The sequence below is a fragment of the Cyrtonyx montezumae genome, unplaced genomic scaffold (genome assembly GCF_038088225.1).
Source record: "Cyrtonyx montezumae isolate F1298 unplaced genomic scaffold, pur_monq_1.0 scaffold_74, whole genome shotgun sequence".
Taxonomy (NCBI): domain Eukaryota; kingdom Metazoa; phylum Chordata; class Aves; order Galliformes; family Odontophoridae; genus Cyrtonyx; species Cyrtonyx montezumae.
Window position 1 is genome coordinate 81,407 of NW_027072083.1, and position 22,287 is coordinate 103,693.

The following is a 22,287-nucleotide window of genomic DNA, read 5'->3' on the forward strand; positions in this document are numbered from 1 at the left end:
GAGGTCTCCCCTGAGCCCAGATCCCTCTGTAGGGCCTCGCTGCCCCCAGGGACCACTGATGGCCACATCCCCATGACCGGCAGCAGGGGGGCACCACCGGGACAGTGTTCTGCAGCCACGAGGTGGTGGCAGCACCCACGGGGTGGGGGTGACACCCGGAGATGCCACCAGCGGCCACAGCCCCTCGTGGGTAAGCCCAGCACGAGTGGGGAGAGGGAACGTCTCCCAAAACAGCAACCGGGCAGCAGGGGTGGGGAGCCAGCAGGGTGGGACAAATAATGAGAACGTGCTGAAAGAAACCAGAAAGGCCAGAAAGACAAACAGCGAGCGAGCCAGGAACCGAGAGAGGAATGAAGGCAGCTGAGTGGTTCAAGCTGCGGAGCTCCGGGGCGGGCGTGAGGCCCTCTGCCCCCCAGCACGGGGAGGTCCTGGGCTCCGGTTTGTGCCCGGCACTGATGCAGGGACCCCACCGAGAGGGGATGGGGTGGGGGGCGGCGGAGGTGGGGCAAGGAGGGGCTGGAAGGGGTGGGGATGGCCCCGCGGTGTTGTGGCATTTCTACGGCTTGGCCTTGGTGCTCTCTGCTGGGTTTTTATTGCTGTTAACGCTCCTTTGTTTTCTCCTTTAAATTTGGAAATTGCCCGGAGAGCCGTGGAGACCCCATCCCTGGAGGTGCAGGAGGATGGGGCCCTGGGCAGCCTGAGCTGGTGGGGGGCAGCCTGCCCACGGCGGGGGTTGGAGCTCAGTGGTCCTCAAGGTCCCTTGCAACCCCACCGAGCTGCGTTTCTGTGACTCCACGAAGTCCCGGTGCCGGAGTCCGGCCGCGCGTCGGCACACCGCATCCACACCTCTCAAGTGCAGAGATACGGATCGGATTTCAGCTCGAGCATTAGGACAAAGCTCTTCTCCAGAAGAGCGGTCGGGCATTGGGGCGGGCTGCCAAGGGAGGTGGGCGAGTCCCCGAGCCTGGGGGCGCTCCGGAACCGGGGGGATGTGGCACTTGGGGACGCGCTCAGTGGGCACGGTGGGGCGGGCTGGGGTTGGACGCGGGGACGGACCTCGGACGTCTGTTCCAACCCCAACGATCCCGCGATTCCCAGCCCTGGGGCGGGAGCTGTGCGGGACGGCCCCTCCTCTCCCCGTGGGGCGGTCCGTGTGCGGTCCGTGTGCGGCCCCACGTCGGAGCGGGGAGGGAGGGGGGGGGGGGGGGGCTGAGCCCGATCCGTCCACCTCGGAGCGGTGCGGTGCGGGGATGGCGGTGCCGGAGCCCGACGCGCGTTTGTCGCAGGAGAAGGAGGAGGAGAGCGAGGAGGAGAGCGAGATCCTGGAGGAGAGCCCGTGCGGGCGATGGCAGAAACGCCGCGAGCAGGTGGGGGTCGGGAGCAGCCCCCGGGTGCGGGCGGTGCTGCGGGATCCGCCGGAGGGCGGTGCGGGAGCGGGGACGTGCGGAGGGAGCGCGGTGCGGAGCGGGGCTCGGCGTGCTGCGGGGCGGGCAGCTCCGGGCCGCGGTGCTCCGTGTCCCCGCAGCGCGGTATCCGCGGGTGGATCCCGGGGCACCGCTGTGGCCGCCGCTCCCGGGCCGTGGGATCCGGTTCGTCCTCACCGGAGGAGCGCTTTGGGCCGCCGCAGCCCATCCTCCCGCTCGGGGCCCCGCGGAGTCCTCACGCAGTGCCCACTCCGCGTCCCACGGAGCTCCGGCGTCAGCTCGCGGCCCCTCTCTCCCCGCGCCGTGCGATGTCCCCTGGAGCCCGAGTCCTCCCTGCCCCCATCGGGGCGCACCGGAGCGGGGGTAAATCCTCGCCTCGGGCGGAGGTGGGACGGCGAAAAGGGCCCAACCCGCAGTAATCCCGCTCTGAACGTCCTGCTAATGGTCCCGGGCGGGCTGCCCGGCGTCTGGGGGTCCCTTGATCGGAGTCAGAGATCAGAGAGACGTTCAGGTTGGAGAAGACGTCCGAGGTCACCAAGTCCGCCCTCCGACCCATCACCGCTGCGCCCATGGACCGCGTCCCGAAACACTCACAGACTCAGGAAGGTTGGAGGACGCTTCTGAGAACCCCACATCCAACCTCAGCCCGTCCCCACCGTCCCCACAGACCGTGTCCCCACGTGCCCCACCTCCACGGTTTTTGGACACCCCCAGGGACGCTGACTCCACCACTTCCCTGTTCCGGCCTCGTCCCAGTCTGAGGCACGGCTCAGCTGCCCCTCCCGTGTCCCACCCCACGCCCGTGGGTCACGGGTCTGCCTCTCCCCACCGCCACTACATCACATCAAAGCCTCGCAGGGGCTTTGCCAGGGGCCCGACGCACACTGCAGCATCCCATTGGGTGCTGGGTGCATGCTGCTGGGTGCTGGGTGTGCTGCTGGGTGCTGGGTGCATGCTGCTGGGTGCTGGGTGCATGCTGCTGGGTGCTGGGTGTGCTGCTGGGTGCTGGGTGTGCTGCTGGGTGCTGGGTGCATGCTGCTGGGTGCTGGGTGCGTGCTGCTGGGTGCTGGGTGTGCTGCTGGGTGCTGGGTGCATGCTGCTGGGTGCTGGGTGCGTGCTGCTGGGTGCTGGGTGTGCTGCTGGGTGCTGGGTGCATGCTGCTGGGTGCATGCTGCTGGGTGCTGGGTGCGTGCTGCTGGGTGCTGGGTGTGCTGCTGGGTGCATGCTGCTGGGTGCATGCTGCTGGGTGCTGGGCGTGCTGCTGGGTGCTGAGCATGCTGCTGGCTGCATGTTGTTGGCTTCTGGGTGCTGGGTGCATGGTGCTGGGGGCACGTTTCTGTTCTGGGTGTGCCATGCTGTGCTGGATGCATGGTGCTGTGCTGTGCTGTGCTGTGTGTATGGTGCTGTGCTGGTGCAGTGCTGGACCCAGAGTGATGGGAGAGCCCTGCTCCGGAGTCCGTGCTCAGGAGGGGTGCAGCGATAAAGTCCCCTTCTCCTCCCCTCCCCTCCCCCCCCTGCTCTCCCCGCCGGGTGCTGCAGACATTTCCATTTCAGAAGGCACGGGCTTGTTTGCAGCACGGCAAAGCCTGGCAGGTTTGGAGGGGCTTGAAGAAAAGACCTCAAAAATCATGGAGTCCAACCACGACTCAGCCACGCCGCCCTCACTCTAACAGCCCTCTGCTCAACCACGGCCCTGAGCACCGCAGCCAAACGGGTTTTGAACGCACCCAGGGATGGTGACTGCACCGCGTCCCTGCGGAGCCCATCCCGGTGCTGAACGACCCCTCTGTACAGAAGGGGCTCCTGATCTCCAACCTAAACTTACCCTGGTGCCATGGGAGGCCGTGTCCCCTCGTCCTGTCACTGTCAGCAGTGAGCAGAGCCCAACCCCGCTCTCACTGCCGTCACCTTTCAGGTACTGGAAGGGAGCAGTGAGGTCTCCCCTCACCTCCTCTTCCCCACACCAACCAGCCCCAGCTCCTTCAGCCTCTCCTCGTAGGGCACACTCTCCAAGCCCTTCCCAGCCTCGCTGCCCTTCGTTGGAGCTGCTCCAGCACCTCCGTGTCCTTTCCGTACTGAGGTGCCCAGCACTGAGCACAGCACTCGAGGTGAGGCCTCGGCAGCGCCGAGCACAGGGGCAGGATGACTTCCCAGTGCTGCTCAGCACCCCATTCCTGATCCAGGCCAGGATGCCATCGGCCTTCCTTGCCACCTGTGCCCACTGCCGGCTCATATTCCGCCCTGTGTCCATCAGCACACCGAGCTCCCTTTCCATCGGGCAGCTTTGCAGCCTCTCCTCCTCCCCAGACCTGTAGTGCTGCCTGGTGTTGTTGTGACCAACATGAAGGACCCGACACTTGGCCCTATTGAAACTCGTAGAGTTTATACTGGGGTGCTGCTTTTGCAAACACATATCCATGGGGAAGGGGCTGCTGCCCCCTCCGCCCCACGGCGCCCATCGCTGCCTCTGCTCTCTGTTCGGTAAAGCGTTACTGCCCTTTGGTGGAGGGTTAATGACTGAACGGACAGAGGGCCCTGGACTCTGAGCTCTGGCTCACCTCTAAACCCAGCAGGAGGGAAAAAGGGGAAAAAGAAACAGGAGGAGAGAAAGAAACAGGAGGAGAAAGCAGGAGAAAGACGTCTGCAAAGTGGGGCAGCGTCGCCGTGGCTCCCCAAAGACCCCAAAATTTAACAGGACGCAGGGAAATAACCCTACCCATCCGCGTGCAGCGAGGCACTGCACCTTCCCCATGCTCTGGAGGCTGCAGGGAGGGTAAGCAGCTCCGTGATGTGTTGTGCTGGAAAGCCTCCAGGTACTCAGTGTTTGCCACCGGAGCTATTTCTGACTGCCACGCTGCCGCCAGCCCTCCTGGCAGCGAGGGCTCGGGGCTGCTTTGCTGTGCTTTGTTTTTCCACGGCCGAGGAGCCTGGAGGACGGGGCTCCTTCTTCACACACCGTCTGTGTTTCCCTTCCCCCACGTTTTGGGACATCTGGGGGCAGTTTGTTTATCTCTTGGGCACCCGGCAGCACGCAGAGCCCAGCGAGCAGGCAGCTCCGTGGCACTGCAGTGCTCTGTGCTCAGCTGGAGGTGTAAGCATCCCGGGGCTGAACGGAGCTGTTTGTTGGCAGGGGATGGCACAGCTCACCCATGGGTGACCTCTGCTGGCAGGCTGTCCTCCTCCTCATCCCCTCCCAGTCCGTGTGGGTGATGCGCAGAGGCGGTTCTGCGTTGGTTTCAGGGCTGCCTTCCGTGCAGCTTTCCCCCTCCCCAGGATCCCTTATTCCTCCCCAGCCGCAACAATCCCACTCCTTGTTCTCAGCTGCCTGGGGAAGGTGGCTGCAGGAACGTGTCCTTCCTCCTGCTTTATTTCCACCCCTTTTCTCCACCAGAACAACGCTGGCAGCTGTGTGCTCCTCGCTGCCCATCTGCTCCCGTCCTCACCGCGTCCCAGACACACGCAGCTCTGTGCTCCCCAACCCACACGCCAAGGAGGGCTGCTAAAATGACCAGGGCTCTCCGTGTTCTGTGCCTTCCTGTTTTTCCCAGGCTTGTTTTTGCACGCAGGTAATTTTGGTGCCCACGTGCGTAGGAGCCGCGCGGCTGTGCCCCTCAGGTGCCCCTCCTCTCCTTCCTTGCTGTGCCCCGATGCAGCCGTGGCACAGCACGCCCTCGGGAGCTTCGTTTCGTGTTCAGGGCAGAAGCGCGGCGGCACTCTGCAGGTTCACCTGTGGTTGGAGCTGTATGCTCACAGCGAGAGTGAAAATGCCCTCCCCGCACACTTTATGGGGCTCTGTGATCTGCAAGGACCCTGTGATCTGAAAGGACCCTGCCAATCTGACCATCCCATGGCTTTGTGATCTGCAAGGACCCTGTAATCTGCAAGGACCCTGCCAATCTGACCATCCCATGGCTCTGTGGTCTGCAAGGACCCTGCCAATCTGACCATCCTGTGGCTCTGTGGTCTGCAAGGACCCTGCCAACCCAACCATCCCATGGCTCTGTGGTCTGCAGGGACCCTGAGATCTGTAAGGACCCTGCCAATCTGACCATCCCATGGCTCTGTGGTCTGCAAGGACCCTGCCAACCCAACCATCCTTTGGCTCTGTGATCTGTACGAATCCTGCCAACCCAACCATCCCATAGCTCTGTGATCTGGAAGGACCCTGCCAACCCAACCATCCCTTGGCTCTGTGATCTGTAAGGACTCTGCCAACCCAACCATCCCTTGGCTCTGTGATCTGGAAGGACCCTGCCAACCCAACCATCCCTTGGCTCTGTGATCTGGAAGGACCCTGCCAACCCAACCATCCCTTGGCTCTGTGATGATTCTGATTCCTTTGCCCTTCAGGAGTACGTCCTCTGCCCTGGAGCTCCAGCCAGCCCTTGCCTCCAGCCTGCAGCATTGTGCCTGGCTCTTATCTGAGCAGTGGAAAAATACTTCTGTGCCCTCCCAGCAGTGGAACAGAGGTCGGGGATCCCAGGGTTTGCTGCAGGCCGAGAAGGAAGGGCAGGCTTGAGCGTGGAGAGAAGGGCACCCGGCCCCCGCTGCTCCTGAGCTGGTTGGGTTGATGGTTGGGCTGGGTGATCTTAGAGGGCTTTTCCAACCTCAGTGATGGTGTGATTCTGAGAGCGGGCTTGGAGGGGATGTGTTGGGGTTGGGCTCCGTGATCCTGAAGGGCTTCTCCAACTCCAATGGTTTTGTGATTCTCGCTTCTGCCCGTGGTTCTGCCACCTCTCTCCTCTTTGAGGTCCCCCTGTGCGGGACAGGGGTTGTTCACCGGCACCCAACCCTTCCTCTCCATCCGTGCTCAGTGTTAAGCCGTGGCAGATCTCACGGTGACTGCGCATGGCACTCTTCCCCCCGGGCTCAGCTGAGTCCTGCAGCTGGCAGCACGTTCACCCTCCGCACCGCCGGCTCCGGACTCGTACCGAGGGCTTGTTTTTGTGAGAGCCAGATCAAATGCTTCACGGGGATCAAAATATTTTCCATCTCATGTGTTCCCTTCACCTGCCCATTGTGTAACACGATCACGCAGAGAAAACAGGTTTATCTGGCAGCTCAGATCCCTCGTCCTGGGCTGTTGTGCTGCGCAGCGCAGGCAGCAGTGGGTGGATGTCAGCCCGCTGGTTTCTGCTGCCAGGTGAGCTCACACATCGCTCCCTGGGGCAGAGGGGGCTCAGGGGAGACCCTCACCGCTCTCTCCCACCCCCCAAAATGAGGTTGGAGTGGGGGGGGGGGTGGGCCTCTGTACCCAGGGAACAGCATCGGGATGAGAGCGGATGGCCTCGCACTGCTCCAGGGGAGGGTCACGTTGGATACTGGGAACTATTTCGTCTCAAGAAGTGGGAACAGCTGCCCAGGGCAGTGGGGGAGTCGCTCCCAGTCCTGGGAGGTGTTCCCGGACCGTGGAGATGTGGCACTTGAGGGTCGTGCTCAGTGGGCACGGTGGGATGGTTGGGGGTGGACGTGGGGATCTTGCTCCAGCTGCGCTCCGCATGCAGCCCGTGCTGTCCGTCATCAGGGAGCTGAGATGGGCAGCGCAGCTGTCCGTGTGGCTCAGCCATCTGAGCTCCTCTTTCTTTTCCCTCTTGCATAGTTTGAAGGATCATTTCCATGTTCCCTCTCCCCCAGCCCCAAAGCACCACACTGCGTCCCTGCATGTGCTGCTCAGGGAGCACAAGAGGTGCCCCCACGCAGCTCTGTGCCAACCGTAACCCCAACAGAGTCTCAAAAACCCACACTCAGCTTTTGCTCTCTCCAGGCTGATGAGATCCCGGAGCAGAGGGGAGCGTTGGGATTTGCTCTGCTCTCTGGGGCACAGCATTCCCTGCTCAGCCCCAGGAAATCCCGGCGGTGTCAGGAGGAGCCGGGCGAGCTGTGCCCGCTGTGAGCATCGCCTGCGTGTTCCCCCGTGCCTGCAGCTGGGCTTCAGCTCCGTGGCGTGGGGCTGGGACCTGTGGCACAGCAGATGCCCGTGGTCAGCAAACAGCAGAGGCACGTAGTGCTCCTGCACAGCTGCTGTTGGCGAGCTTTGTTCTGTGCCCACCCTGCAGCCCCCTGCCCTGGGGAGCCCAGCGTGGTGACGTGACCCTGTGCTGCTCGGGCTGAGCGCTGAGGTTTTGCTCTGCTCAGTTGCTTTGGAGACAAAACAGTGAAGCTGTGCCAGATTTTGGAAGTGCTTTGGGTAGAGTTTCTGCAAGTGGGAGATGCGGCACTGGTGAGGCTGCACGGGCAGAGAACAGCTGGAGAAGGGAGCAGACAACAACAAGACACGGGGAGCAGGGGATGGAGAGGAGGAGGCTGAGGGCTGACCCCATCACTGCAGGGACCTGAAGGGAGGTTGCGGTGGAGGGGTTCACAGAATCACAGAATTGGAGGGGTTGGAAGGGACCTCTAGAGATCTCTGTTTGCAGGTGGAAGGTGATGGGATGCGAGGAAGCAGCTTCAGGTGGCACCGGGGGGGGGGTTGGGTCGGATCAGCATCTCTGCACGGAGTGGGGGGTGGGCTTGGATGAGCGTTCCCAGCCCTCCTGATACTCCATCCTCCTTGGACTTCCCCCAAGGCCGTGGTACTCCCATTACCAAACCTTTCTGTCTGCTGTTTCAGCCTCCGTAACGTGAGAAGCACAAAAGGAGCGATTTATTGTAAGATGCAATCTGATCTATGGTAAACCTCCACTTACCCGTCCCCACGGTCTCCCCACACCTCCCCAGCTCCTGCCAGGGCCTTGCTGCAAGGAACCCGAGCACTGAATTTCCCGGTCGGGTGCAGGAGGAGTTTTGCCCTCAGTGCACAGAGCTGATGGGGGTGAGGTCGCAGCGGTGACCGTGGCCGCTCCTTCTGCCCTCTGCCATCACAGACAGCAGTTATTTATTGCTGCAGCCGAGGAGCTCAGTGCGTGGGGCTGCTGCTCGGTGCAAGTCCTGCTGCCATGCAGCACACAGACTCCAAGATCATACAGCTGTGTAATGGGATGCGTTGGAAGGGCCCTTAAAGACCACAAAACCGCGGACTGGTTGAGCTGGAAGGGGGTGGGGAAGGCAGTGGGGTGGGTGCCCCCCCAGCTCACACTGCTCAGGGCCCCCTCCGCAGCTTTGAGCTCCTCCAGGGATGGGGCACCCACTCTTCTCTGGGCAGCAGTGCCAGGGCCGCACCGCCTCGGGAGAAGTGATCTCCCCTTTACATCCAACCCGAATGTCCCTTCTTTTACCTTAAAGCCATTCCCCCCCCCCCTCCCCCCCCCCCTCCCCCCATCCTTGCAGACTGCACGGGGTCCTGGCAGCTCGTGCCAGCTGGCTGCACCGTGTGGCACGCGGAGCCCGAGAGCACGGGGAGAGAGGAATAGAAGCACTTTGTGCCTCGGCAGCAGGAACTGGGCCACGAGTGCCCATCTGTTCCCTGCCAACGAGCTGGGGCTGCTGCACGCTCCCCGCAGTGCCTGTGCCCACGAGCTGCCCCGTGCCACGGCGTCCGAGCCCCGAGCAGCAGCAGAACAATCCCGCATTCATCCGCCTGTGGGGCTCCGCGCCACGATGGATGCTGCAGGGGGAGGGGGCTGCGGGAGAGCTCGTGTGTGGGGGTACTCAGAGCGGTCTGAACCCCGCACACAGAGTTGGAAGGGACCTGTAAAGGCCGGCTGGCCCAACTGCCCTGCGCCGGGCAGGGACATCTGCTGGTGCAGCCCAGGGTATGGTTGGCTCACGGGGTTCCTGCGGGCGCAGCCAGGTCTCTGTGGATGCCATCCCGTCCTTCTGTTGGGGCGGCCGCGCCCCACAGCTTGGTGTCATCCTCACACTCGCTGAGGGTGCCCTCAGTGCCACTGCTCACGTCGCTGATGAAGAGCACCGTCCCAGGACTGACCCCCGGGGGACACCACTCATCACTCATCTCCATCCATCAAGGCACTGACCACCGCTCTCCGGACACAAACAGTTCCTCATCCATCCATCAAATCCACATCTTTCCAGTTCGGAGAGAAGGATGTTGATGACGTGAGGGGCCTTGCTGAAGCGCAGGCAGACGTGGCGGCACTGCTGCAGCGGGGTGCTGGGTGTGCTTCACAGCTGTGGTGATGGCAGAGCTGCTGTCTGTGGGGTTACAGCTCAGGAGTGAGAGCTCATCAGATGTACCCCGGGGCACGGGTTGGCCACAGTCAGCCTGGGGTGCTGGCAAGGATGACGTTATGCCTTCAGTCGGTCTGGACCTTCCGGCCTGCTCTGTCCATTGTAAGCGTGTTCATCCGCTCAGAGCGTGGGACGTGGGGTCCACATGGGGTCTGTTCTGGAGCTGGGTGGCAGGGGGCTGTCACGGTGGCATCCTGCTGTGCTGGGAGCTGCTCCCAGTGTCTGGCACCGTTCTGCACCCTCGTGTCCTAAGGGTCTGAGCCCCCAGGAATGGGAGTCCTGAGGGCTGTGTGGGGCAGGCAGTGGGTTGGGGGCTCCTCATGCCCCAGCCTGAGCCTCCTGTGGGCAGGGATCCTTATCAGGGGTAGGAGATCCATCCACATCCATGTAGTGCATCATCTTGTTCCGTGTGTGACTGTCAGTGGGGTGGGGGCTGCGGGCAGGGCACGCTCATGGGCGGCCTCACGAATGCTTGTGCCTTGCAGGTGAATCAGGGGAACATGCCGGGCATCCAGAGCACCTTCCTCGCCATGGACACGGAGGAAGGAGTGGAGGTGGTGTGGAATGAGCTGCTCTTCACTGACAAGAAGGCCTTCAAAGCACACGAGGTAATCACCCCTCATGGTGGGCCCACATGTGCCCACAGCCCCCTGTGTCTTCTGTATCCCCAAAACAGCTTTCCCCTGACCTGGAGCTGCTCCCTACCTTCCCCTGCTCTCCGTGGTGTCCTGTCGTGTCCCCGAGCTGCCACCTCATCTGTCCTCTCCCTCTCCGCACACAGGAGAAGATCAAGACCATGTTTGAGCAGCTGGTGCTGGTGGACCACCCCAACATCGTGAAGCTCCATAAATACTGGCTGGATGTGAAGGACTCGAAGGCACGGGTAGGGGGATGGGTAGGGGGATGGGTGGGGTCAGATGCCGGGCTGGGAGGGGTGGCGGTGGGATCCTGGGGTCCCCTGCTCACCCTGCTCCCAGGGCTCCCCTTCTTCAGGTTGGAAGTGAGGAGGAATTTCTTCTCTGAAACTGCTCAGGCGTTGGCGCGGGCTGCCCAGGGGAGTGGAGGAGCCACCGTCCACGGAGGTGTTTAAGAACAGATGTGGCATTTCAGGGCACGGTTTAGTGGGCATGGTGGGATGGGTTGGCAGTCAGACTCGATGACCTCGGAGGTCTTTTCCAACCTCGGTGATCCTGTGGTCCCCCAGGACACCTCGGCAGCGCTGCTCACCCTCAGCCTCACGCGGTGCAGCACATGAGCTGGGCAAGGGGGGCAGGAAACTGACACCTCTGTCCCCTCCCAGGTCATTTTCATCACAGAATATGTGTCGTCGGGGAGCCTGAAACAGTTCCTGAAGAAAACCAAGAAAAACCACAAGGCCATGAACGCCAGGGTAGGTTCCCTATGAGCACGTCAGGGCATCCACGTGAGGGGAGCAGCTCTGTGCCTGGTGTGTCTGTCCACGCTCCCATTGGGTTTTGGTGCCCTGCAGAGCTCTGTGTGACAGCGAGGATGGCACCACCGAGGTTCTCAGCTCGGATGGTGTTCGTTGAGTAATGACTGGAAAAGAGACCGTTGCAACTCATCCTTGAGCAGTGGTCCCCGCAGGGCTAGAGAGGGGCTGGGTTCCCAGCTGCTGGGGGATAGGCAGGGCCTGGTTTGTCTGATGGAGAGCTCTGGTTTCTGCCCTAGGCCTGGAAGCGTTGGTGCACCCAGATCCTGTCTGCTCTCAGGTGAGTTCCCTGCGTCGGCCGTGCTGCTGTGGGCTGGGTCGGGCAGCGTGCTCAGGGCAGCTGTGTGCCCCCCAGCTTCCTCCACTCCTGTGAGCCCCCCATCATCCACGGCAACCTCACCAGTGACACCATCTTCATCCAGCACAACGGGCTCATCAAGATCGGCTCCGGTAGGACGCGGCCCCGCAGCTCTGGGGCTGTGAATGGGGTGGGCGGTGGGGAGCTGTGGGGAGGGGGTAAGAGCTGAGGGTCCCCTGAGGGGTCACTGAGCTTCACATGTGTGCAGCAGCCCTGCAGCAGAGAAGGAAATGGGGATGCTGGCCAACATCTGGCTGACCATGAGCCGGCAGCGTGTCCAGGTGGCCAAGAAGACCAATGGCATCCTGGGTGGTATGAGAAGTAGTGCAGGCAGCAGGAGAGGGGCGGCAACCTCTCCGTACTGCAGTGGTGAGGCTGTGCTCGAGTGCTGTGCTCAGTGTTGGGCTTCTCACTAAAGGAAGACACCCAGGCCCTGGAATGTGTCTTAAAATGCTTGGTCAAAAATGGGCACGGGCTGCCCAGTGGTGGGGTCACCATCCCGGCGGGTGTTCCAGAGCCCTGGAGATTGGGGACATGGTTTGTGGGCACGGTGGGGACGGACTGGGGTTGGACTCGATGGGCTTAGTGGCCTTGTCCAAGCTCAGTGATTCCAGGGCTCTGAGGTGTAGCATTACCTTGTCTTCTGTTTGTGTCCCCTGCTCTGCACCTCCTCGCTTGTCTCCTTTGGGATCGCCGCTGACTGGCAGTGTGGCACAGGGTGTTTGCAAACGGTGAGTGTCCCTCTGCTCCCTCTGCAGCACATCCATCCCGTCCCCGGGTGCGTGATGTCCCCCGTGGGCACCAGGGAGTGATGCTGGGGCCGCAAGCAGGGGGAGAACGGCCACTGCTGAGGCATCTCCTGGGGGAGTGGTGCCACGCTGGTGTCTGCTCGGGCAGGGCAATGCTCCCAAGTCCCATCTGTGCTCACTGCAGAGCTGTGGCTCACATTATTTCTCATTGCCCCGCAGCCCTTCCCGATGATCTGCGGAGCCCCATCCGGATCGAGAGGGAGGAGCTGCGCAATCTGCATTTCTTTCCCCCGGAATACGGCCGTGAGTGGGGCTCGGTTTGCGGGGGGGCTGTGGGAGGGGTGCGGTGCAGTGTGTGGCTGCTGCAGCTCTGCAGCGTGGGGCCTTCAGGACTGAGCTCTCAGCCACGAGATCTTGCGACTGTGATAGCTGTGCTATCGCACAGCAGTGGGCTGAGCATTGGGTTTCGGTGGCTCGGGACGAGGTCTCAGCACACGACTGCGGATCGCTGTCTGAAAAGCCATAGCTCAGCAGCGTGGGAAGCGTCACTGTGAGTGGGAAAAAGGAGCAAGGAGTCCTCGTGCCAAATGCACACGCAGAGTGTGAGCCCCATCTTGAGTCTTCTGAGTCAATGAGAAGGGTTTGAGTAGAGCTCTGGGTGCTGGCATAGTGAAGCGGGCACGGACAGGATTGTCTGGGGATAGGGGTCCATAGGTGGGGAGGGATGTAGGTTGCTCCTGGTGAGGGGTAGGAGTCCCAGTACAGCTGGGCTGATGGGCTGCTGGTTTGGTTCTGCAGAGAAGACCGACGGGACCGCTGTGGACATCTTCTCATTTGGGATGTGTGCACTGGAGGTACGGAGCTGGAGAGCCTGGGAATCTGCGGGACCCCCACTGATGGGGCAGGGCAGTGCCCAGTGGAGCCTGCTGGCTGCCCGGGAGCTCCCCACACCTGGCTGTGAGCTGTGGGTGGAGGTGGAGCCACTACTGCTGGGTCCAGCAGAGCATCCACTGCTGCTCTGGCCCAACCTCCATGGGCTGTGTCACCCCCAGGGAGGGGGAGCACATGGGAAAGGGACAAACGGTGCTGCTCTGAGGGGGGATGTGGGGCCATTAGTGTTGCCTGTGCAGCACTGGGGTAGAGAAGTGGGCCCCGAGAACCGAGCCAGGGCTTGGCTGCCTGCAGACACGACTGTGCTCCTCCTTTTCCAGATGGCAGTGCTGGAGATCCAGACCAACGGCGACACGCGGGTCTCGGAGGAGGCCATCATGCGGGCACGGCATTCTCTGGATGATCCCAACATGAGGGTGAGTGCGAGCAGCTGAACTGTGGGATGGAGCCTCTGCGATGCAGCTGGACCCACAGCTTTCAGGTGGCACTGGAGCAACCTCCCGGGAGCAGTGGGCAGCAGTTTGTCAGGCTGGAGGACACCGGGGTCCTTCCTCCTCAGCTGATCACGAGGTGTTGTCCCCACACGTTGTCCCACGGGGGCCAGCAATGAGGCTGGGTGCCAGATCCCAGAAGGTGCACACGTGTGCATGCTCTGTAGAGAAGTACCTGGGGGTCCCGGTGGCCAGCAGGCTGACCATGAGCCAGCAGTGTGCCCTGGTGGCCAAGAAGACTGATGGGACCCCGGGGTACATCGCACAGAGTGTGGTTAGCAGGGCAGGGAAGTGCTCTCCACCTCTGCTCTGCCCTGGGGAGTGCACAGCTGGAGCCCAGGGCAGGGCTCCCCAGTTTGAGGCAGACAGGGAGCAGAGCCCAGCAGAGGGCTGCAGAGATGGGAGGGGGCTGGAACATCCCCTGATGGAAACAGGCTGAGAACATGGAGAAGAGAAGGCCAAGAGGGGATCTGAGAAATGCTTATCAGTGTCTGAACGACAGGGCTTGATGAGAATCATAGTATCATAGGGGTTGGAAGGGAACTCAAGAGATCATCGAATCCAGCCCCCCTGCCAAAGCAGGTTCCCTACACCGGGTCTCACGGGTAGAAGACAGGGCAGACTGAAGTGTCCAGTGCAGGGCTCAGCCAGCAAAGTGCAGACAGCAGCGTGCATCTTTTGTTTCTCTCTGTGCTCATCCCGAAAACATTCCAACAACTCCCCACATCCTCTTGTGTGATTCCAGAATCCTCCCAGGCATCCTATGAGGTAGGGTAGGATGGGAGGTGTTGGCCTGAACTTGCACCGGGGGAGCTTCAGGTTGGATATTAGGAACCAATTCTTCTCCAAAAGAGCTATCAAGGAATAGACACGGAATGGGACTTTGCCTCCAGTCCGTGCTCTGTGTTTGATCCTCAGGAGTTCATTCTGTCGTGCCTGACCCTCAATCCTGACAAGCGGCCGACGGCCAACAGCCTGCTCTTCCACCGCGTGCTCTTCGAGGTCCATTCCCTGAAGCTGCTGGCAGCACACTGCTTCATCAACAACCAGTGTGAGTAACAGGAGACAGTGCCCTGCCCCACTGAGCTTGTGCTCCTGGCCCAGCGGAGCTGGGGGGATGGAGGAGCCCAGGGTGAATGGCAGTGATGCCCCTCTCTGGCTCTGCCCTAGATCTGATGCCGGAGAACGTGGTGGAGGAGAAGATAAAAGAGCTGGACCTGAACATGGTGATGGCAGAGATCCGGCGTGAGGGTCGGCCTGGAGCACAGTGGAGGTGAGGGTTTGGAACTCAAGAAGGTGTGAGGCCAGGATCTGCATCCACCCTGACCACGCTGTCAGCACGGCAGCCCTTCCTGCTGCTCTCCTCCGCTCCCGCAGTGACATTCCCATCCTTCCCTCCCAGGTACTCCGAGGTCTCGTTCCTGGAGCTCGACAAATTCCTAGAAGATGTCAGGTGGGTTGTGGGCACGTCCCCAGACCCCATCACATGGAGCGTCCCACGGGCAGGACCACGCTCAGTTGCTCATTTGAGGCCCTCTGTGGCTCGCCACGGGGACGAGCAGACCTTCACCGGGGCAGCAGGAGGACAGGGCTCAGTTGGCTGTGTCCTCTCTCTGTGTCCGTACCAGGAATGGGATATACCCTCTGATGAACTTCGCTGTTTCCAGACCCCATGCCCTCCCACGGGCACTCTCTCAGCCCCCAGAGGACCCTCAGAAAGCCAAGACCCCCACTCCGGAGACCTTTGATGTGGAGACCAGGAAGGTAAGGTCAGGCCAGGAACAACCAGAGTGGGCATTGGAGCAGGAAAGTGGTGGGGTCCCCATCCCTGGAGGTGTTCAAGAACTGTGGAGATGTGGCACTTGGGGACGTGGTCAGTGGGCACGGTGGGGATGGGTTGGGGTTGGACGTGGGGATCTTGGAGCTATTTTCCAACCTTAATCGTCTGACGATTCCGTGAGTGGGGATGATGGGGTTGGGTTGACAGTTGGGCTTGATATTCTCAGAGGTCTTTTCCAACCTTAATGATTCCATGATTCTGTAGGACGGTGTCCTGAACCCTTTCAGCTCTGATTTTCAGTGATTCTGTGGTGGCAGCTTAGTTTTAAAGTCTTCTTTCACGATTTCCTGTGTTATGAGTGTCCTGGAGTCAGTTTCAGGTGCCAGGAGTTGGCTCTGTGAGATGATCTCTGTCTCCCAAGTTCTTGGGTTTCACTCAGCGTCTCTGATCCTGTGTTTGTCCAAGGGTTATTTGCAGGAAGGGTGGGCGCAGTGGCTCTGACAGCACTCTGAAATGCTGAATCCACTTCTTGTCTCAGGAGCAGGTTCCTGGGATTAATCACTGCTGCATGACCCAAATTTGGTATCCAGTGCTGGGTCTCACTCTGCCATGCAGTTGCTCAGGTGGGGAGGAACATCAGGAGTCCAACAGGGTCTTGAACTCCTCCAGGCATGGAGATTCAATAACCTCTGTGGGCCCCTGGTCCACTGTTTGACCATCCTCACCATGGAAAAGGATTTCCTTGGGTCAAATGCAGAACGTCCCCGTCTCAGTCTGTCCCTTCTCTCCTTTCCCTCTGCAAAGAGCCTGGTTCCTCCATCCTCTCAGCACCCAGATATGGGCATGCTGCCATCGGGCTCCCCCAGAGCAGAGCAGGTCCTGCTCCCTCTGCCTCCCCTCCCAGTGCTTCAGCCCTGCATCGTTCTGCCACCTCTCCGTTGAGCTCGCTCTATTTTATCCACGTCTTCTGTCGGAGGCCCCAAACTGGGGGCAGTACGGGCACTTTGCTGACACATTGGGCACAGGTCTGTGTGCCCTTCTGTTTCTTAAAACAACATTCTGTTCCCTGCATGGGGTATTTCCCTGCACTGATGCTATCAAGTCATTGGTCATCGATCGCCTATGGCGCTGTCTTTGTGGGTGTTATGAATGCAACTTCGTGCTGAAATCATGCTAAAAATGCTACGTAGGCCCCAACGTCGTTCTCATTCCTGCAGGGTACTGTGAAAGGCCTCCTTCAAAGTGTCTGTGCCAGCAGCTCCATCGTGTCTGGAGAAGCAGCTCTCAGAGCACTTACCTTATGGTTTATTCATAGTGCTCTGTGCTTATTTTTAGAGAGTGCTGCACTGCTCGGTCGGATGTGTTGGAGGAATGGAAATGTAAACCCAAGCATTTATGTCATCTCCCCCTTTGCATTTGCTGGATGCTACGTTTTCATCCAGTGCCCCAGTTCTGGAAGTGCATGGCCTGGCTAACCGGCGTGCTCAGCAGCTGGTTAAAAAACACACATGGATTTTACTCCATCGCCAGGGGAGTAGCGACCTCAGAGCTTCATTTCATGAAAACTTGCATCTGGACAAACCTGCAAGTGCCAGGGGAGTGCGACTGCAGCGCTGACCGCTGTGGGAGGCGGCAGCAGGATTCCCAGCAGACACCATGGACAAAGCTGGGGGCAGCCAGCCCCTGAGCAGCATTTCTGAGCACAGGAGGAGCATACCTGTGGGCTTTTAAATAGCAGCGCATTTCAGCCACATTGTTAGTGCCATGCAGAGGGTGCTGGTGCTGCTGGTCGCATGGCCTCCATCCAAAAAGTGTTGCGGGACAGTCAAGAACCCGTGTTGCTGAGTGGGAGTGATGATGGGAGTGGAAAGTTTCCAGCCTCTTTAGGCTTCCTAAATGCACTGCAGGGAGATATTTCCTCACTCTGTTATGAACCTGTGTGGGACAGAGTGCTTTCTAGGTTGCTGTAGAACTTTTGAGGTAGCATCGTGGTCCTGTGTGGATGAGTGAGGCTGGATGTTAGGAAACATCCCACCTCCAAAGAGCGGTCATGCAGTGGCTCAGCTGCCCAGAGAGGTGGGGGAGTCGCCGTCCCTGGAGGTGTTCAAGAGCTGTGGAGACGTGGCATTTGGAGACGTGGTCAGCGGGCACGGTGGGAGGGGCTGGGGTTGGCCGTGGGGATCTTGGAGGTCTTTTCCAACCGTAATGGTTCAGTGTCTCAGCTTGGGCTGGCAGGAGTCGCAGTCAGGGTCTCTGCACGACGCAGATATATCCAAAGAGCTTTGAACAATGGGTTGTGTGCTTTCACTTGGAATGGCAGTTGAGGCTCGATGTCCAACCTCTCTCCTCAAGCAGTTTGCCTGGACCATATGTCCACGTCATCCCGTTGGATGTTCCTGCAGCCCACACCACTCGTGGGCTCACCTCTTTGGTATGAGGTCGCAGAGCAGCCAGGCTGGGGAAGGTGGCAGAGGGCAGTCAGGAGCGCGTGGAGTGAGGTGGTGGTCTGCAGGCGTCGGAGCTCAGCAGCCTGATGGAGGCCTCCATCCCCACTGCTCCACTTAGCAAGCTGAAGAGGTGTGAGAAGCAGAAGAAGAGATGAGAAAGAGAAGTGAGAGGGAGAGGAGATAAGAGAGGCAGTGCTGACGTGTGGGTCCTGCACAGCTCACAGCTCAGCCGTCACCTTCCATGCTTCAGAGCCAAACAGTTGAGCTGCATCAAAACTGCAAGGCCAGCTCCAGGAGATGAGGGCTGATGGAAATGCCCATTTCAGAGGGTGCCCAGCTGCCTTCTGCTGCAGCTCAGGGTGAGAACTCACTGTGCTTCCCCAGAGCACTGCTTTCTTCAGCAGCCAAATGCCATCCGCCCTTCATTCCCCGAGACTGCTAAGGTCTGTTTGAACGCAGCAGACTGTGAATCAAACTGCATGGGGTGAGATATCATCAGTGTTCTCGGTGGTATGTGCAGGATGTGGGGCAGCTGGGGGCAGTTTTGGACATAAAGGATCTCAGGCACCCACCTTGGGCGTGTGGTCATGCTGGAGCTTGAAGCTGACCTATGAATAAAAAGCCGCATTGATCCGACTAACCCGAATGTGCTGCAGAGTTTCCAAAAGGAACTTCACTTCATTCCAATAATATTTGACATTTGGGTTTTGTTTGTTGTCTGATTTAAGAATTTGTCATCCCTCGGGGACACAAACACTGAGTTAAAGCTCAGCACTAAGATGTAACCAAGACTTAGGGCAGGGCCTGAAGGGGAAACCCTCCCTGACAAATGAAGCAGAGGAATTCCTCCTGATGTAATGCTGCCCCAGAACTGCATCTCCTACAGCGCTCCCACCCAACCCTTCATCAGCTGATGACAGTTTGTAACTGGGTGTTGGGCTCAACAAACCCTCAGCTGTTCTTCTGAGACAGCTCCTGGAGATGTGGGCAGAGGAGGTCAGGCTGGTAGCTGGGTTTTAAGTAGGATTTTGAGGGCCATGCTTGGAAAACAGGAGCAAAGCAGAGCTGGGGGAGTTCGAGGGGCTGTGTCCAGGCTGACGCTCACTTTGGCCTCTTCCAGGTGGTGCAGATGCAATGCAACTTGGAGCTGAACGAGGACAAGACTCAGTGGCATGTGAGTGCACAGCCCCACCAGAATGCAGAGTGGGATCTGCTCTCTGCACCATGGCACAGCTTGGTCTCAGTTTGCTGCAGCACCCAAAGGACCTGCTTTTCTTTCTGGAACCAAAGAAGCCCAAAGAAGAGCAAAGCCAACAGACCCCTCTGCTACAGCAGTCCACGATGTCTTTGTCTGGACACCTCTTAGCTCTGCTTCTTTCTAGTTTAACAGAGAGAGCATCCCTCTGAGTCACCCAAACTATGCCCCAAAGACGTGTTGGCATTGACCAGCACCCCCTGCCCGCCCTGCCAGCAGCTTCCAGCACTGATACTGTCTCCTACAGATGAATGTACAGAGCTCTCTCTTCTCTCTGCAGCTCACGCTCCTGCTGATCCTGGAGGACAAGCTGCACCGACAGCTGAGCTACGACTTGCTGCCCAGTAGGTCTCCTTGCTTCTTGTGCATGAAGCGTTGCCCTGTAGTCCTGGCCAGGTTCAGGGTTAGGGTTAGGCACAGATTGTGCTTGCACTCCGCTTTTCTCTCCTTCTTGTGCTGGGAGAGCGGACCAAACTTCACATTCGTGTGGCACCATTCTTGTCCCCTTTGGCATGTGGTGCTGACCTGCAGCTGAAGTGAATTTTGCGAGCCCCGTGGCCAGGAGCATGCACGTAACCCAGAGATGTGTGACTGGGGCAATAGCGGTGAATGAGTGACCTCTTTCCCTTTTCCCAGCTCTGGGGCGGTCTCCACAACACCTTCCAAAGAGCTGCTGCACTCTTCTCTAGGGGGACCCCATGGGTCTGGGAAAGGGCACTTCTGGGGCCTGTCCAATGCAGCAGCTCCTTCCTAAGGTGTGCAGGAGACCTCTGCAGGCTGAACAGCTGAGTCCCTTGCAGACGGCACAAAAACACCAAGCTTGGAAACTGTTGCTTGGGATTTGCTGCTCCACCAGCTCCTCGTGTTCCCACCTGCAGGAGGTGGCCTGCTTCCTTTTCATGCCGAGCCAAAGCAAAGCAAAGAGCTCACAGTGACCCAGTGCCAAGGCGCTGTGCTGTGTGCGATGTGGGGCTGGAGCTCAGTCCTGCCTGGGGCCGTGATCAGCTCTCACTCACTGCTCACTCTGCTCTGTGGGCCCCAGCAATGAGCAATGAGGGGCCGTGCTGCGGGCTGGAGAGGTGTGCTTTGCTGGGAGAGGAGGAGCTGAGATGCACCGGTGTTCTCACTGTCCCCTCTCTCTGCAGCTGATAACTCCAAGGACCTTGCCACAGAGCTGGTGCACTACGGGTTCATCCACGAGGTAAGACTGCTTGTACGCCGTGCCATCGTCCGTGTGCACGCACTGTGCACTGCAGCAGCACGTTTCCTCATGCCATATTCCCCATCTGCAGCCAGGAGCACCCACATGGCCCAGGCTGCCCTTGCAGCGAGTGACCTTGTTTGATTATTTTGGGCTCCGCACGTTGCTGATGCTGTTTTGAAGGGACAGCCATCTAGTGATGACAGGGTCACCACGCTCACTGCATCAACTCACTGAGTTTCTGAACGTGAAAACCTGAGCGGTGCCGGGGAAAAGCAGCCACCAGCCACCAGCCCGTGTTGCTCCCAGGTCACTTTGCAGATTTCTCCCTGTCAGAAGTGACGTACACCAGCAGTGCACTTCCAGGCTCCCCCTTGGTGTCTGCAGATTGTCCCAAGGGGGAATGCAGAGCTGTGCAGTCGTTGGGACAGAGAAGACAAGTCAGGAATGCAGGGGCTGTAGGCAAAGTGTTGAAGTGGTTCTCATTCTGGGCATTGACATCAGACAAGGAAAGGGTTAGCTTCACTTGGTGAAAAATACATGTGAGTGTGCCCAGGGGAAAAAAAATATATATATATTTAGACTTCCTTCTTTTCTTCATCTGAGCACAGCAACTGCACAGCTCGGAACTGAAACACCAGAGTGCTTTCTCCTGCGTGCTGGAAAAAGCATGGCAAACTAATCTGTTGGCTTGCTTTTTCTTCTATATTTAGGATGACTGTGAGAAGCTGGCTAACTTCCTGGAAAATGCCTTCCACAAGCACCGGTTTCCTCCCCTGTGAGTCACCTCTGGGGCAGCGGGGTCCCTGCGCTATGGGGACGGGCACGTAACCCAGCAAGGAGCGACCGTGGGCTCTGGAACCAACTCCTCCAGCCGGGCCACTCCAGGCTGAATCTTTGCAGTCCATGAGAGGTGTACGCCTTTGTTGTGGCATGGAAAGACAACAGCAAGTGGAACAGCAACCGGCAAACACAAGGAACGGCCTCTGCACGAGCACGTGCTCTGCCCCTACTCCTGAAGCAGCAATGCAGGGGGAGTTGGAGGGCACGGGCTGACAGTGTTTGTGAAGATGTGGAGCTGCTGCAAGAGTCCCACAGACCGATAAATTTGCTTCCGGGAGCGATAAGCTTTTCTCACTGCGGGTCCTAAGCTCTTTATTTTTCCCTCTTTGCCAGCTGGTGATGGGTGCAGAAGAGAGGAAAGCTCCAGCACAGTTTCCAGTCTGCCACGCTCCATTCTTTATCTCCAGTTCCTGCTGTTCTGTTAAGGTTTCCCGAGCGCAGATAACCACTGTGATGCCTTTCAATTAGAAGTCCACGTCTTGTGAACTGGACTTGGCATGGCAGGAGAAGAAACTGTGGAAATCCAAACCCACCAGCTGGATCCCAAGGCGGGGAACAGCAGAAATATCACCGGTGCTGATCAGAACCTTTTTCACTTCCCTGTTCGTCTCCCGGCCTTCAAAAATCCCATGGCATCTTCAGGGGAAAAAGCCCTGTGTCTCTTCCTTCCCTGCGTGCTTGCAACTTCATCGCTTGTGTGGAGAAACGCTGCTGAAAACTGCCAACAGAAATGGTTTGTGCAGCAGGAGCTGTGCTGCGCTCCGTGCTGCTGTGCTGTGCTGTGGGCAGCCCTGCTGCTGGGCTGTGCTGTGCCAACTCCTCCGTTGCCTGCGTCGTGCTTTGCAGTGTTGCAGCAGCTGTACGAGCTGGGCTGGGTCTGCCCTGCTAGGACGCTGTGCTGAGCTGTCAGTGGTGCTGTGTTCTCCCAGCTGCGCTGCGCTGTGCCAGCTTGACAGAAACTGACAAATCAATAAAGCCATTGCAAGCAGCTTATCTCATCCGAGGAGCTGGTCTGCTGAGCGAGCACTCAGTGATTTCTTTGCCACTCTTACAGGTGAGAGGAGTGAAATAGCTTCCTTGAGTTCAACAAAGTCAGGTAAATTGGATAGAGAAGCAAGCCACAGGAAAAACAGCATTCAGCTGCATGATGCAGAAACTGCTTTGTCCAGAACAAGCTTGCACTTGCCTTTGCAAACTAAGAAATGCCTTCATACACCAGCTGCTGCTTCCCTGATGAGCCACTGAGCTCTTTGTTAGCACATTTCACTATA

At 59.2% G+C, this 22,287-nt stretch overlaps 1 protein-coding gene across 2 annotated transcripts; it reads left to right on the forward strand.

Annotated features, from left to right (window-relative positions):
* Positions 1–1,205: 1,205 nt before the first annotated feature.
* Positions 1,206–20,980, forward strand: NRBP2 (nuclear receptor binding protein 2). Of its 2 annotated transcripts, none has more exons than XM_065751507.1 (18): positions 1,206–1,367; positions 10,037–10,159; positions 10,333–10,434; positions 10,852–10,941; positions 11,241–11,281; positions 11,357–11,451; positions 12,067–12,090; positions 12,328–12,411; positions 12,907–12,962; positions 13,320–13,415; positions 14,409–14,541; positions 14,661–14,763; positions 14,893–14,943; positions 15,119–15,254; positions 18,838–18,891; positions 19,253–19,316; positions 20,118–20,173; positions 20,887–20,980. In XM_065751507.1, the coding sequence occupies exons 1-18, from the start codon at positions 1,251–1,253 to the stop codon at positions 20,953–20,955; spliced, it is 1,494 nt and encodes a 497-aa protein (XP_065607579.1). In that variant the 5' UTR covers positions 1,206–1,250; the 3' UTR covers positions 20,956–20,980. The 2 variants fall into 2 exon arrangements, with proteins under 2 accessions (XP_065607579.1, XP_065607580.1); XM_065751508.1 differs by having other exon boundaries at positions 10,333–10,428.
* The last annotated feature ends 1,307 nt before the right edge of the window (positions 20,981–22,287 follow it).

Coding starts and splice junctions, on each gene's coding strand:
- NRBP2 (XM_065751507.1), top strand. CDS start 1,251: ATGGCGGTGCCGGAGCCCGACGCGCGTTTGTCGCAGGAGAAGGAGGAG. Junction 13,416..14,408: donor TGGATGATCCCAACATGAGG/GTGAGTGCGAGC, acceptor TTTGATCCTCAG/GAGTTCATTCTGTCGTGCCT. Junction 18,892..19,252: donor AGGACAAGACTCAGTGGCAT/GTGAGTGCACAG, acceptor TTCTCTCTGCAG/CTCACGCTCCTGCTGATCCT.